Source organism: Pimephales promelas, chromosome 16 (genome assembly GCF_988280905.1).
Source record: "Pimephales promelas chromosome 16, fPimPro1.hap1.1, whole genome shotgun sequence".
Taxonomy (NCBI): Eukaryota; Metazoa; Chordata; class Actinopteri; order Cypriniformes; family Leuciscidae; genus Pimephales; species Pimephales promelas.
Window position 1 is genome coordinate 32070455 of NC_142784.1, and position 17045 is coordinate 32087499.

Here is a 17045-nt window from a genome sequence, read left to right on the forward strand (position 1 = left end):
CAGTCTCATGTTACAGGAGCAGATTCGATTATTAGGTAATTCAGATATCAGAAAATATCATAGTAAATTGAAAATGGAATGGGGATGTTGTTTTCTTTCTCTTCAAACAAAAACACTTAAAGAGAGTACCCCACATTTACATGATTGTTAGCAGCCCACATTGTGAATTGTAACCGCATTTGGAGCACTTGTAATCCAGATTTGGTCATCTGAAAATCAAAATGTGTTCATCTGGATCAGAGGTGATCAGTCCTATTTTGCTTTATGAAAACGACACTAAAGTAAAATTGATTACCTGTTCCTGGATAGTCCAGTAGAAACAATAATGTCTGATATTTTCTGTAAATTGGTATATCATATATCAACACACTGTAAACATACAGCATTTGGAGAAAATATTACACATTTTAACCTTTCTCTGCTTTGGTGAACGGAAGCTATACTGTACCTTTTTGTTCCAAACCAGTCAATAATGAAGGATAAAAAACAACCTCCAACCTCTTTATATGATACAAGACCTAATTAAATTTGAGTTGATTTTATAATAATACCGTACATCCCAAACACATTTATCACAGTATTAAGATTGAAAGTTTAAACTAATTTATGTGATTAAAACTATATAATTCATTACTTGTGTTCATTAAATCAATCAAGACAAAATGTTGTTTATCTTTTATTTCTCATAATTACATGAACTACCAGAACACAATATAAAACACTTAAATAATGTTTGTGCACTAACTTGGATAGGTTAAATGCAGAGGACAAATTCCAAGTATGGGTTACCATACTTTACTTTCACTTTCACATATTTAGCACACAACCTTCCCTGACAGAAAATTAAACTACAACAACGATTTTATTTACAGTGTAAGAGATGTTGGATAATTTTTCCAAGCTTTTCACCAATAACTATATGATATTGTGCATTTATGCCAAACTCCAAATCTATCTTTTATCTCTCATTAGTTTTTACTTGAATGTATTTGACAAACACAAATGTTTCTCACTTGCAACATAATTTCATATGAATGTGAAGGCTTGATAAATGTTTATAACTTTTCCCACACTGAGTACAGTCGTACGGTTTCTCTCCAGTGTGAACTCGCTCGTGTGATTTCAGGTGTGCAGACTGAGTGAAACTCTTCTCGCAAGATGAGCACTTATAAGGTTTTTCTCCAGTGTGAATTCTTTGGTGCTGTTTCAGATGCTCAGCTGTATTAAAGCTCTTCCCACAGTCACAACACACATGATCTCTCACTTCAGTGTGTGTTTTCAGGTGCAGTTTAAAATAATAGAGACTTGAAAAAATCTTTCCACAAAGAGAACATAATTGAGGCTTCTGATCTGAATGAACCTTCAGGTGTTGTTTTAGATGTGATGATGAAATAAACTTTTTACCACACTGATCACAGTGAAATGGCTTTTCTCCAGAGTGAACGCGCAGATGATATTTGAGATCAGTTTTACATTTAAAACTCTCTCCACACTGAGTACAGTAGTACGGCTTCTCTCCAGTATGAACTCGCTCGTGTGATTTCAGGTTTTCAGAACGAGTGAATCTCTTGTCACAGTATGAGCACTTGTAAAGTTTTTCTCCAGTATGAATTCTTTGGTGCCGTTTCAGATTGTCAGCTTTAGTAAAGCTCTTCCCACAGTCACAACACACATGATCTTTCACTTCATCATGTATTTTCAGGTGCAGTTTAAAATGACGCAGCCATAAAACACTCTTTCCACAGAGAGAACACACATAAGGCTTCTCATCTGAATGAACTTTCAGGTGTTGTTTTAGATGTGATGATGAATTAAACTTTTTACCACACTGATCACAGTTAAATGGTTTTTCTCCAGAGTGAACGCGCAGATGATAACTGAGACCTGATGCTCGAGAAAAGCTCTTTCCACACTGAGTGCATGGATACGGTTTCTCTCCAGTGTGAATTCTCATGTGCGTGTTAAGGTTTCCTTTTTGACTGAAACTCTTTCCACACTGAGAGCAGGAGTGCAGCTTATTAGTTTTTGTTCTTTGAGTTTTGATGCTCTGCTGTTCCTCCTCTGCTTCATTCAGTTCACTTTTTTGCGGTTTTACTTCCATCCAATCTAAAATAAAAATATTATGTGGTTAAAATAAGTTCAAATCAACTATGATTTAAAAGAAGAAAGCAACAGAGCATCAAGTATCAGATCTTTGATGTTCCAAAGTTTAGTTTTTTACTTGCTAATCCATTTCATACAGGGAAGGCTATTCAAGATTATAATCATTTACATGCATTTTCTACATAACTTATCTCTAATTTGTTCCTTACTTCACAGTCACCAAATCTGTTGAACTGAAGCTTTGTTACCTTAATGTTAACAACAGTCAACATTGAATAATCAAGAATGGACACCAACCTATTTGTTCCTCAGTATCTTCATGTTTTATTCTGGATGGTTCTGGATCAGTCACGTCTTCAATCTCCTCTTTAATAAACTCCATCTTTAACAGTCACACAGATTTCAGCTGCTACTCCTGGAGTTTGTCCTTCTCTTGTAGGATGATGGGAATATTCCCAGTGTTTATTGGTGAATTGTTGTGGGAGGGGCTTCACTGCAGGTGTGAACTGTGATCACTGTGTGATACTGACGCCCACAGGACCAGATCTGGAAAAATCAGAGATAAGTTACTGAATTTAGACTGGAATACTTTAACAAAAAAAACATGAGGTGGCTTTAATTTAGCTGAAATGCAGAGCATTAGGATAGTTACATATTAGTAGTGTATAAAACAGCTCCAAGTTGCTCATTTTATTTGTAACCTAGAATATTATAAGCATTATTTTATTTATATTATATTTAATGAATATCTAAACTCTAACATAAGATGGAAGAAATACACTTAAAAAACTGTAGTTTAAAATGAATAGAGAGGGAGTGGTGGGGTATAAGTAACAATTCTTCTAAGAATTGTGAAATAATTCTGATTTTTAGAAAAAAAAATCATGTTGTTTAGATAGAAAACAACACCAATGTTTGGTACCATTATCCAAATCTGATTTTTTTTAAAAATATGAACAAATTTACCACATGAATGTATCCAGATATTAATAAATCCTGAAGGAATTCGTCCAGTAACTTTTCTCCCCGTGACTACAAAAGCAGCAGGCTATTGTTGTTAGCAGTTAGCATTAGCATTAGCACTACTAGACGCGTAGGGGCGGGGCTCTGAATCGGGGAAGATCTGAGTAAATTCAGTCTCACGTTACAGCAGCAGATTCGATTATTAGGTAATTCAGATATCAGAAAATATCATAGTAAATTGAAAATGGAATGGGGATGTTGTTTTCTTTCTCTTCAAACAAAAACACTTAAAGAGAGTACCCCACATTCACTTTGTTAGCAGCCCACATTGTGAATTGTAACCGCATTTGGAGCACTTGTAATCCAGATTTGGTCATCTGAAAACATGTTCATCTGGATCAGAGGTGATCAGTCCTATTTTGCTTTATGAAAATGACACTAAAGTAAAATTGATTACCTGATCCTGGATAGTCTAGTAGAAACAATAATGTCTGATATTTTCTGTAAATTGGCTTATCACATTTTAACACACTGTAAACATACAGCATTTGGAGAAAATATTACACATTTTAGCCTTTCTCTGCTTTGGTGAACTGAAGCTATACTGTACCTTTTTGTTCCAAACCAGTCAATAATGAAGGGTAAAAAAAAAAACCTCCAACCTCTTTATATGATACAAGACCTAATTAAATTTGAGTTGATTTTACAATGATACCGTGCATCCCAAACACATTTATCACAATATTAAGATTGAAAGTTTAAACTAATTTATGTGATTAAAACTATATAATTCATTACTTGTGTTCATTAAATAAATCAATCAAGACAAAATGTTGTTTATCTTTTATTTCTCATAATTACATGAACTACCAGAACACAATATAATAGACTCAAGTAATGTTTGTGCACTAACTTGGATAGGTTAAATGCAGAGGACAAATTCCAAGTATGGGTTACCATATTTTACTTTCACTTTCACATATTTAGCATACAACCTATCCTGACAGAAAATTAAACTACAACAACCATTTTACTTACACTGTAAGAGATGTTGACTGGTGAAGCTTCAGCTTAAGTCTTTATAATTTTTCCAAGCTTTTCACCAAATTGACTAACTATATGATATTGTGCATTTATGACAAACTTCATATCTATCTTTTATCTCTCACTAGTTTTTACTTGAATGTATTTGACAAACACAAATGTTTCTCACTTGCGACATAATTTCATATGAATGTGAAGGCTTGATAAATGTTTATAACTTTTCCCACACTGAGTACAGTCGTACGGCTTCTCTCCAGTATGAACTCGCTCGTGATATTTCAGGGATCCAGAATGACTGAAACTCTTGTCACAGTATGAGCACTTGTAAGGTTTTTCTCCAGTATGAATTCTTCTGTGATTTTTCAGACATTCAGCTCTAGTAAAGCTCTTCCCACAGTCACAACACACATGATCTCTCACTTCAGTGTGTGTTTTCAGGTGCAGTTTAAAATAATAGAGACTTGAAAAAATCTTTCCACAAAGAGAACATAATTGAGGCTTCTCATCTGAATGAACTTTCAAGTGTTGTTTTAGTTGTGATGATGAAATAAACTTTTTACCACACTGATCACAGTTAAATGGCTTTTCTCCAGAGTGAACGCGGAGATGATGATATCTGAGATCAGTTTTACATTTGAAACTCTCCCCACACTGAGTACAGTAGTACGGCTTCTCTCCAGTATGAACTCGCTCGTGTGATTTCAGGTTTTCAGAACGAGTGAATCTCTTGTCACAGTATGAGCACTTGTAAAGTTTTTCTCCAGTATGAATTCTTTGGTGCCGTTTCAAATGGTCAGCTTTAGTAAAGCTCTTCCCACAGTCACAACACACATGATCTCTCATTTCATCATGTATTTTCAGGTGCAGTTTAAAATGACGCAACCAGAAAACACTCTTTCCACAGAGAGAACACACATAAGGCTTCTCATCTGAATGAACTTCCAGGTGTTGTTTTACATGTGCTAATGAATTAAACTTTTTACCACACAGATCACAGTTAAATGTTTTTTCTCCAGAGTGAATGCGTAGATGATTCCTGAGACCTGATGATTGAGCAAAGCTCTTTCCACACTGAGTGCATGGATACGGTTTCTCTCCAGCGTGAATTCTCCTGTGTGTCTTAAGGTTTCCTTTTTGACTGAAACTCTTTCCACACTGAGAGCAGGAGTGCAGCTTATTAGTTTTTGTTCTTTGAGTTTTGATGCTCTGCTGTTCCTCCTCTGCTTCATTCAGTTCACTTTTATGTGGTTTTACTTCCATCCAATCTAAAATAAAAATATTATGTGGTTAAAATAAGTTCAAATCAACTATGATTTAAAAGAAGAAAGCAACAGAGTATCAAGTATCAGATCTTTGATGTTCCAAAGTTTAGTTAATTTTTTTACTTGCTAATCCATTTCATGTATGGAAGGCTATTCAAGATTATGATCATTTAGATACATTTTCTACATAACTTATCTCTAGTTTATTCCTTATTTCACAGACACCAAATCTATTGAACTGAAGCTTTGTTGTCTTAATGTTTTTCAACAGTCATCAATGAAGAATCAAGAATGGACACCAACCTATTTGTTCCTCAGTCTCTTCATGTTTTATTCTGGATGGTTCTGGATCAGTCATGTCTTCAATCTCCTCTTTAATAAACTCCATCTCCTCTTTAATCTCCTCTTTAATAAACTCCATCTTTAACAGTCACACAGATTTCAGCTGCTACTCCTGGAGTTTGTCCTTCTCTTGTAGGATGATGGGGATATTCCCAGTATTTATTGGTGAATTGTTGTGGGAGGGGCTTCACTGCAGGTGTGAACTGTGATCACTGTGTGATACTGACGCCCACAGGACCTGATCTGGAAAAATCAGAGATAAGTTACTGAATTTATACTGGAATACTTTAACAGAAAACATGAGGTGGCTTTAATTTAGCTGAAATGCAGAGCATTTGGATAGTTACATATTAGTAGTGTATAAAACAGCTCTAAGTTGCTCATTTTAATGTAACCCAGAATATTATAAAGCATTATTTTATTTATATTATTTAAAGAATATAGCCTATAAACTCTCACATAAGATGGAAGAAATACACTTAAAAACAGTAGTTTAAACTGAATAGAGAGGGAGTGGTGGGGTATAAGTAACAATTCTTCTAAGAATTGTGAAATAATTCTGATTTTTAGAAGAAAAAAAATCATGTTGTTTAGATAGAAAACAACACCAATGTCTGGTACCATTATCCAAATCTGATTTTTTTTTAAAAATATGAACAAATTTACCACATGAATGTATCCAGATATTAATAAATCCTGAAGGAATTCGTCCAGTAACTTTTCTCTCCGTGACTACAAAAGCAGCAGGCTATTGTTATTAGCGGTTAGCATTAGCATTATCACAATGATTATCACTAGACGCGTAGGGGCGGGGCTCTGAATCGGGGAATATCTGAGTAAATTCAGTCTCACGTTACAGCAGCAGATTCGATTATTAGGTAATTCATATATCAGAAAATATCATAGTAAATTAAAAATGGAATGGGGATGTTGTTTTCTTTCTCTTCAAACAAAAACACTTAAAGAGAGTACCCCACATTCACTTTGTTCGCAGCCCACATTGTGAATTGTAACCGCATTTGGAGCACTTGTAATCCAGATTTGGTCATCTGAAAACATGTTCATCTGGATCAGAGGTGGTCAGTCCAATTTAGCTTTAAAAAACGACACTGAAGTAAAATGGATTACCTTGGATAGTCTAGTAAACAACAGGCTGATGTCTGATATTTTCTGTAAATTGGCATATTAATCACATTTTAATACACTGTAAACATACAGCATTTTGAGAAAATTTTCCACATTTTAGCCTTTCACTGCTTTGGTGAACTGAAGCTATACGGTACCTTATTCTTCCTAAGCAGTCAATAATGAAGGATAAAAATGAACTCCAACCTCTTTGTATAATACAAGACCTAGTTTGAGTTGATTTTACAATAATACCATACATCTCCAAACACATTTATCACAGTATTAAGATTGAAAGTTTAAACTCATTTATGGAATTAAAACTATATAATTCATTACTTGTGTTCATTAAATAAATCAATCAATCAAGACAGAATGTTGTTTATCTTTTATTTCTCATAATTACATGAACTACCAGAACACAATATAAAACACTTAAATAATATTTGTGCACTAACTTGGATAGGTTAAATGCAGAGGACAAATTCCAAGTATGGGTTAACATACTTACTTTCACTTTCACATATTTAGCACACAACCTTCCCAGACAGAAAATTAAACTACAACAACGATTTTAATTACACTGTAAGAGATGTTGACTGGTGAAGCTTCAGCTTAAGTCTTTATAATTTTTCCAAGCTTTTCACCAAATTGACTAACTATATGATATTTTGCATTTATGACAAACTCCAAATCTATCTTTTATCTCTCACTAGTTTTTACTTGAATGTACAGGGGTTGGACAATGAAACTGAAACACTGGCCAATGTTGGAGGTTTCACATCTATATGCCTGGCGGCCAATCTTCAGAGTGAAGCACGGGTGGATCAGTGATGGTTTGAGCTCCAATATCATGACAATCCTGATTGTATTTGATGGACACGACACTGCCGAGGACTACCAAACCCTTCTGAAGGATCATGAGCACCTGATGCTCAAACTGTGTATCAGCATGATCATGCACCAACACACACAGCAAGACTTGTGACAGAAGGGTTTGATGAAGATGAAAGTGACGTTGAACATGCACAGTCACCAGATCTGAATATTATTGAGGCGTTTTGGAGGAGCGAGTCCACCAGCATCATTTAGTGACCTGGACACTGTTCTGGAAGAGGAACGGCTCATAATCCCTCTGGTCACTGTGAAGGACTTCTATCTGGCATTCCCAAGATGAATTGGTGCTGTATTTGGATGCAAAATGAGGCCCTCACCATACTAACAAATTATCGTGTTGTAAAACCAGATGTTTCAGTTTCATTGTCCAACCCCTGTATTTGACAAACACAAATATTTCTCACTTGCAACATAATTTCATATGAATGTGAAGGCTTGATAAATGTTTATAACTTTTCCCACACTGAGTACAGTCGTACGGCTTCTCTCCAGTATGGAGTCGCTCATGTGATTTCAGGTGTGCTGACTGAGTGAAACTCTTCTCGCAAGATGAGCACTTGTAAGGTTTTTCTCCAGTATGAATTCTTTGGTGTTGTTTCAGATTGTCAGCTTTAGTAAAGCTCTTCCCACAGTCACAACACACATGATCTCTCACTTCAGTGTGTATTTTCTGGTGCTGTTTAAAACTGTTCAGTCGTGAAAAACTCTTTCCACAGAGAGAACACACATAAGGCCTCTCATCTGAATGAACTTTCAAGTGTTGTTTTAGTTGTGATGGTGAAATAAACTTCTTACCACACTGATCACAGTGAAATGGCTTTTCTCCAGAGTGAACACGGAGATGATGATATCTGAGATCAGTTTTACATCTGAAACTCTTCTCACACTGAGTACAGTAGTACGGCTTCTCTCCAGTGTGAACTCGCTCGTGTGATTTTAGGTTTTCAGAACGAGTGAATCTCTTCTCGCAATATGAGCACTTGAAATGTCTTTCTGCAGTATGAATTCTTTGGTGATTTTTTAAATGGGCAGATGTAGTAAAGCTCTCCCCACACTCAAAGCACACATGATCTCTCACTTCATCATGTGTTTTTCGGTGCAGTTTAAAATGACGCATTCTTGAAAAACTCTTTCCACAGAAGAAACACACATAAGGCCTCTCATCTGAATGAACATTTAGGTGTTGTTTTAGATTTGATGATGAATTAAAATCTTTACCACACAGATCACAGTTAAATGGTTTTTCTCCAGAGTGAATGCGCAGATGATATTTGAGACCTGATTCACCAGCGAAACTCTTTCCACAATGAGTGCATGGATACGGTTTCTCTCCAGTGTGAATTCTCAAGTGAGTCTTAAGGTTTCCTTTTTGACTGAAACTCTTCCCACACTGAAAGCAGGAGTGCAGCTTATTAGTTTTTGTTCTTTGAGTTTTGATGATATACTTTTCCTCCTCTGCTTCATTCGGTTCATGTTTCTGCAGTTTCATCTCCATCCAGTCTAAAATTAAAATATTAAGTGGTTAAAAGAAGTTCAAGTGAACTCTGATTAAACAGAAGAAAGAATCAGAGTATCAAGTGTCAGATCTTTGATGAGCCAAAGTTTAGCTCAGTCTTTTTCTTGTTAATCCATTTAAAAGGTGGTTGACAAAAGCTATTCAAGATTATGACACTGAACACAATTATAAATGCAAAACTTTTTTTTTTGCCCCCATTTTTCGTGAGCTGAACTCAAAGATCTAAGACCTTTTCTATGTACACAAAAGATATTTCTCTCAAATATTGTTCACAAATCTGTCTAAATCTGTTAGTGAGCACTTCTCCTTTGCCGAGATAATCCATCCACCTCACAGGTGTGACGGATCAAGATGCTGATTAGACAGCATGATTATTGCACAGGTGTGCCTTAGGCTGCCCACTGTATTGGGTAGTGTTGTCACAATACCAAAATTATTGTTTCGATACCAAATCAAGAATTGCAATTTCGATACTTTTTCGATACTTTTCATGAAAAGGAAAGTATTTCTTTCAAGGCGTTTCACATGCACTCTATAGCCTATAGATCATTTTAGCTGATGTTTTGTATGCTTTATTTTAGCAACTTTATTATTTATGCTATCTATGAAAGTTGGGGGGGAAAGTCCATCTTCACTCGGACGCGCGCTTCAATCTTTATTGTGGGCAGCCTAAGGCACACCTGTGCAATAATCATGCTGTCTAATCAGCATCTTGATATGTCACACCTGTGAGGTGGATGGATTATCTCAGCAAAGGAGAAGTGCTCACTAACAATAGAGAACAATATTTAAGAGAAATAGGCCTTTTGTGTACATAGAAAAACTCTTAGATCTTTAAGTTCAGCTCATGAAAAACGGGGGAAAAAACAAAAGTGTTGCATTTATAATTTCGCTCAGTGTAGATTAATTTTCTATATCTCTATTCACAGCCACCAAATGTGTTGAACTGGAGATTTGTTAATGTTTTTCAACAGTCAACAATGAAGAATCAAGAATGGACACCAACCTATTTGTTCTTCAGTATCTTCATGTTTTATTCTGGATGGTTCTGGATCAGTCATGTCTTCAATCTCCTCTTTAATAAACTCCATCTTTAACAGTCTCACAGATTTCAGCTGCTACTCCTGGAGTTTGTCCTTCTCTTGTAGGATGATGGGAATATTCCCAGTATTTATTGGTGAATTGTTGTGGGAGGGGCTTCACTGCAGGTGTGAACTGTGATCACTGTGTGATACTGACGCCCACAGGACCAGATCTGGAAAAAACAAGAATATAAGGATGAAACAGGGCAGAGGTTCAATTGTTCCATTAATATCTAAACTAGGCTAAACCAAAAATGTTACAAGACAACATAAATCTACTTAAACAATACAGACTGAATAGAGAGGGGGTGGTGGGTATAAGCAATAATTCTTCTAAAAATTGTGAAATCACTTCAAAAAGTTCTGATATTAGAAAGAAAAATGTTTAGGTAGCAAAGTTTATTCGAAACAATGCCAATGTCTATGGTAACATCCTTAACTGTAAAATTATATTAGACAATTCTTTAGTCAACATGAACAATATGCCTACTTATAAAGCATTTGTTAATCTTAGTTAGTAGATGTTATTTCAGCATTTACTAATACTTTGTTAAAATCAGAAGTTGTCTTTGTTAATGTTATTTAATGGATTTGAGCTAAGATGTACTTAGTTAATTATTATTAATTATTATCACAGAACAATAACTATGCCTACTGTAAAATACACACAAAAAAAAAACTAAAACGTATTGCTCTTGTAAATGTTAATTAATACATTAGCAAACAATAACTAATGGAATCTTATTGTTAAGCGTTACCAAATTGTCATTATAGAATCAATCAAGAATGCTGATACTTCACCATTTTCAAAACAATAGCATTAAACAGTCTCGTCCGTATCCAGTTTGACCATTACTTGCAACATTTAACATAATTATCATGTTTAAGGATTAGTTATCAAGCTGTGCTTAATACAAAACATATGCTATACTACTGACATGGTTTTAAAGCTTTTGTTATCTAATTGGTTTGGCCTTCAAGAGTCTTAAAACAGCCCTGTGTGTAAGGATTTTATAATAAAGGTCCTAAGGACTAATGAAGGGGTTTGATTCTACATCGTGAATTTAGATTGATAATGAGATGCCAATTACTAGTTCGCGTTTATGGTGTATAATTTCATTGTTCTTCACTCTTCTCCTTTCAAACTGTAACGTTATATTAAATAAAATTTGACAAGTTTGCGGTTCTCTGTCGTCATTGAACAAACAGTCCTGCTAGTCCGCTTTGTAACATGATTCAGTAAAAATCACAGTGTTTATTACCTGCTATGCTGGAGAATTTTTACCACATCGAGAAGTTGTTTAATAATTCCTGTAGAAAATCAAGTAGCTTTTCTATCCGTGATAACACAGTAGACTACAGTCGTTAGCAGTTAGCACTAGCATTGTCAACAAGACGCGGAGAGCTGAGTAAAATCAGTCTTACGTTACACAACTGCAGATTCGACTATTGGAGCAGTATTAATATATTATTGAGTACAGATACAATTCACAGGAATGTTATTTTTTGTAAATTCTTAGGGATGAAAGTTTACTTTTCTGATAAAATTGTATTTTTTATTTTAATAGACAAAGATTACCACCAAATGTGGGCTTTGTTGTTAATCTTTGTTGGATTATGGGACATACATAAACAAAAATGGGCTAAGTTTTACCTAACTTCAGATAAATATGAAAAATTATATTGATTTACTATTTGAGTTTAAAAATATTAAAGCAAAACGCACTAGGTATCTATCTGAAGCTTTTTATTCTTTTATGTTTTTTTCTTTTACTTGTATTATTATTTTATAAATTACACTGTATATTTTCCTTCCCTTTTATTGTAGTCTATATTTGGATAATTTTTTACACTATAATTTGGATTATTGTCATGTTTACTATTTATATGTGGCTATTTATAAGTTTGATAATTATGTTTATGACATATTTATGTTGTCTTGGTAATCTCAAGTTTTCATTACCAAGACACTGTCAGGTTATGATGTAGTGGTTTATGTCAAGCTGTCATCCCAAAGACATCTCAAACAATTTAATATTTGCATTATAAATGTCATAATTGAGTGAATGACACTTACTGACAGTTGTCATAAACATGCATAAAACCTCCTTCATATTCATGACGTGTGTGATGTCAGTCTAATGCACACCCCTTCAAGAAAAGTGTTACCGGAAATGCCATATAGAAATTTTTATTTATTATTGTTGCAAAAAAATGCAAAGTTGACATATTTATAAAACACAAAATAACAACAATGCACCTTTTGTCAAAAGGATACAGAGAAAAAATGAACAATGATTGGCTAGTGAGAAAAAAAGACAAGGTTCAAAAACGGTTTGCTTTTAGTGAGTCAGCTATTTAACAATAAATTATGTACATTGTGTCCTAACCCGATTTACTTGCTTAATTAGTTACTTTTAAGATAATGTGAACATCACAAAAAAGGTTGCACATGTTCTTTGCAAAAAGGTGAAGCCACAGACCTTCGTATCTCCTAATAATAAGACCATCTCTACTAGAAACTTCCAGGGAGCGATATTATTTTTCTCAGGATGGTAGGGGAAGTTACTGCCTTTTTTCACCTCTGATTGGCTAGAAGGGCTCTCATTTGATTGGTTATTTGATTTGTGTGTGTGTGTGTGTGTGTGTGTGCGATGGGTAGGTTTGGATATTGTATGTGTGTATATGTGTATTAGAGATGATGTTTCACGGCCAAATCAAATAACCAATCGGAGGAGAGCCCCCTTCTAGCCAATCAGAGGCGAAAAAGGCCGTACCTTCCCCTACCATCCTGAGAAAAAAAATATCGCTTCCAGGCTGGTGTGTTGAAGAAACCCTCCAGGACTGAGATTGGACACCCCTGATCTAGAGGATATTGTGCTTTTCGGACAAACTGATTTTTTTTTTTTTATATATATATTTGACACAATTTGCTTGTGAGGTATTTGACAAGAAAACTAATGTTTCTCACTTGGAACATTTTTTCATGTGAGTGTGAAGGCTTGATGAACATTTGAAACTCTTCTCACACTGAGTACAGTGATACGGCTTCTCTCCAGTATGAAGTCGCTCGTGTGATTTCAGGTTTTCAGAACGAGCAAAACTCTTGTCACAATATGAGCACTTGTAAGGTTTTTCTCCAGTATGAATTCTTTTGTGCCGTTTCAGATCAACATCTCTTGTAAAGCTCTTCCCACAGTCACAACACACATGATCGCTCACTTCATTGTGTGTTTTCTGGTGCCGTTTCAAACTTCTTAGCCATAAAAAACTCTTTCCACAGAGAGAGCACACGTAAGGCTTCTCATTTGAATGCACTTTCAGGTGTGATTTTAGTTGTGATGATGTAATAAACTCTTTACCACACTGATCACAGTTAAATGGTTTTTCTCCAGAATGATTGAGCAGATGATATTTGAGACCTTTGGAACATGTGAAACTCTTGCCACACTCAGTACAGTAGTACGGCTTCTCTCCAGTATGAAGTCGCTCGTGTGATTTCTGTTTATCAGAACGAGTGAAACTCTGGTCACAATATGAGCACTTGTAAGGTTTTTCTCCAGTATGAATTCTTTGATGATTTTTCAGTTTGTCAGATCTAGAAAAGCTCTTCCCACAGTCACAACACACATGATCTCTCACTTCATTGTGTGTTTTCTGGTGTGTTTTACAATTATCCAGTCTTGAAAAACTCTTTCCACAGAGAGAACAAACATAAGGCTTCTCATCTGAATGAACTTTCAAGTGTTGTTTTAAATTTGATGAGGAATGAAAATCTTTACCACATTGATCACAGTTGAAGGGTCTCTCTCCAGAGTGAACATGCAGATGCTTGGTGAGATCTGATGCAAAAGTAAATCCCTTTCCACACTGAGTGCATGTATGCGGTTTCTCTCCAGTGTGAATCGTTGTGTGTTTTGTAAGGTATCCTTTGTGTCTGAAACTCTTTCCACACTCAGAGCAGGAGTGCCGCTTATTGGCTTTTGTTCTTTGAGTTTTGATTCTTTGCTTTTCCTCCTCTGCTTCATTCAGTTCATGTTTTTGTGGTTTCATCTCCATCCAGTCTAAAAAAAAATATATATATATATATTATGTGGTTAAAATAAGTTTAAATGAACTCTTGTTTAAAAGAAGAAAGCAAGAGCAACATCACATTTCCAATCTTTGATTTGCCAAAAGTTAGTTCTGTCTCTTTCTTTTTAATTAGTTTAAAATATGGATGACAACAGCTATACAATATTATTATGATCGTTTAGATGTATCATTTATTAGGGATGCACCGATACCAAACTCATGTACTTGTACCTGTTAAAATGCTCCGATAACAACAACCGATACCAGGCAGCGTGTGCAGTGTTTGTGTCCAGACAAAGAAACACGACAACAGACTATATAACGGGGATTAAAGGCTTCACTTTTCTAAATTGCATTCTAACTAGCATGAAAATAACTGAAGGAAATATATATTTGATGAACAAATTAAGCCAACTAATATGATTCATATTTTTTTGGTTTCTCTACCAATACATTTAAAAATTACAAATGCGGTGAAAATACAATATCGATTGTGGTTTCGGTTTTGGCGAGTACCAAGAATGAAAGTATCGGTATCGGACTCGTACTGGAAAAAGTGATATCGGTCCATCCCAACGGAATAATCTGAAGCCAAATGTGTTGAACTGAAGCTTTTGCTCAGCAGTCAACAATGAAGAATCAAGAATGTTCACCAACCTGTTTGTTCCTCAGTATCTTCATGTTTTATTCTGGATGGTTCTGGATCACTCATGTCTTCAATCTCCTCTTTAATAAACTCCATCTTTAACAGTCACACAGATTTCAGCTGCTACTCCTGGAGTTTGCCCTTCTCTTGTAGGATGATGGGAATATTCCCAGTATTTATTGGTGAATTGTTGTGGGAGGGGCTTCACTGCAGGTGTGAACTGTGATCACTGTGTGATACTGACGCCCACAGGACCAGAGCTGGAAAAATCAAAAACAAGTTACTTAATTTAAACTGGACTACTTTAAAGTGCCCCAATTATAACGATTATTTTGGCATAATATCAGGTTTACATCGACTGAAGCGATAAACTCAGACAGATTGCAAAAGTGCAGCAGGCTACGCAACGCAATACTCGTTCCCTATTCTTGGTTACGCTAGTAACTGAGCACGTTCCCATGCGAGAACAGTTACTTTTGCGTAGCTAATCCGCAGTGGGGACGCAATGTAAAACGCCTCACTTTTAACAACTGACTCCGTTCCACACTGAAACCTAGGGTGAACATATCATTTCAAATTGTTCTGATACTAGAAAACAATTATAAGTTATTTAGCTGGGATCATTGTTTTAAAACAACACAGTGTCTATGGTAACAACATAAACTGTAAAATAATGTTAAAAAAAGATGTGATTTAAACACTTCTTTATGATAAACCTCACATTTAAACATAATAAATGATTATTTACGTAATGTCATATGAACTAGCCTAGTTAAAACGGCAGATAGGCTGAAAGAAAATTCAGAATTCTCTCTCTGATAAAAGGTGGTCTTTATGGAAAAGCAGAAATACTAAAAAATTGTTACTCCTGAACACAAGCAGTGTATATAAATATATATAAAATAATAGCAAAAACAGATTATATGTGTACATCTTTTTACTATTGAGGTATGTGTTTGGATAAATTAACATTTTAGTTTTGTTTTATAAACTACTGAGAACATTTTTCCCAAATTCCAAATAAAAATATTGTCATTTAGAGCATTTATTTTCAGATAACGACAACTGGTCTATTTAACTATTTTCTGAACTTTAAAGTTTATTCAGTTCAGAAGTTAAAACGTTAGGATTGTGTTGTTTAAAAATGAATTTTCTTTCCATTATTCGAGGTGTGACAACAGCTTAGTTTATTTTGGCCAGTTGTCGTTTTCTGCAAATAAATGTTCTAAATGACAATAATTTAATTTGAAATTTGGGAGAAATGTTCTCAGTAGTTTATAGAATAAAACAAAAAATGTAATTTAATTTTACCCAAACACATACCTAGAGAAACTGATAATTTTGCAGCAAGGGTCTCTTAATTTTTTGTTCTTCATATGTTTTTTCTTCTTATCCATCACGCGTTTATTTGTACTACTTTTCGTTTTTGGTGTATAATTCCATTGTTCTCGTCTTTTTGCATGCACATTAAATAATATCAGACTAGTTTACGGTTGCCGTTATTGAACAAACACTCCTGTGATCCGTTTTGCAACAAGATTCAGATAAAATCACAGCACTAACGTTACATACCCGACATGCTGTAGTACTTGGAGATTTTTTATCACATATGAATGTATCCAGAAATTGTTCAATAATTCCTGTAGCTTTTCTTTACAGGAGCTTTTCTCTTTAGTGCAACTAAAGCCGCAGTTAGCAGTTAGCAATAGCATTATTTCAACAAGACGCGTAGGGGGGCGGGGCTCTAGTGTGCTTTGTGTGTGTGCGTGTGTGTGTGTGTGGGGGGGGGAATCGAAAGGAATGCAAGTTAGACTTAGGTTAGGGTAAAATTAAAGGGTTCACATGCCAAAAGAATGGGGGGGGGGGGGGGGTGACGACACTAAAATGTGCGTATAAAGTCAAAAATGCTAATAAGAAAAGGGGAAACATGGTGGTAAGTGTATGCAAATAGAAACGGTTCAATTGCTTTCTTATTTACTGAAGATTATTTT

The 17045-nt window shown here is 35.1% G+C and overlaps 1 protein-coding gene across 8 annotated transcripts in view; it reads right to left on the minus strand.

The window, feature by feature from the left end:
* Nucleotides 1-665: 665 nt before the first annotated feature.
* Nucleotides 666-17045, minus strand: part of LOC120470741 (uncharacterized) — a 54502-nt gene continuing 38122 nt past the window's right edge. The window contains exons 1-3 of one of the 8 annotated variants that reach the window (XM_039660382.2): nucleotides 3070-3205; nucleotides 2401-2649; nucleotides 666-2106 (exon numbers count right to left, since the gene is read on the minus strand). In XM_039660382.2, coding sequence (XP_039516316.2) covers nucleotides 1010-2106; nucleotides 2401-2485 — 1182 coding nt within the window. In that variant the 5' untranslated portion in view covers nucleotides 2486-2649; nucleotides 3070-3205 and the 3' untranslated portion in view covers nucleotides 666-1009. Of the gene's footprint in view, nucleotides 2107-2400; nucleotides 2650-3069; nucleotides 5376-5675; nucleotides 5958-6380; nucleotides 9237-10258; nucleotides 10508-11596; nucleotides 11771-12497; nucleotides 14399-15065; nucleotides 15315-16626; nucleotides 16783-17045 lie in introns of those variants that run through there. The other 7 variants (XM_089120716.1, XM_039660419.2, XM_039660383.2 and 4 more) reach the window with 7 other exon arrangements.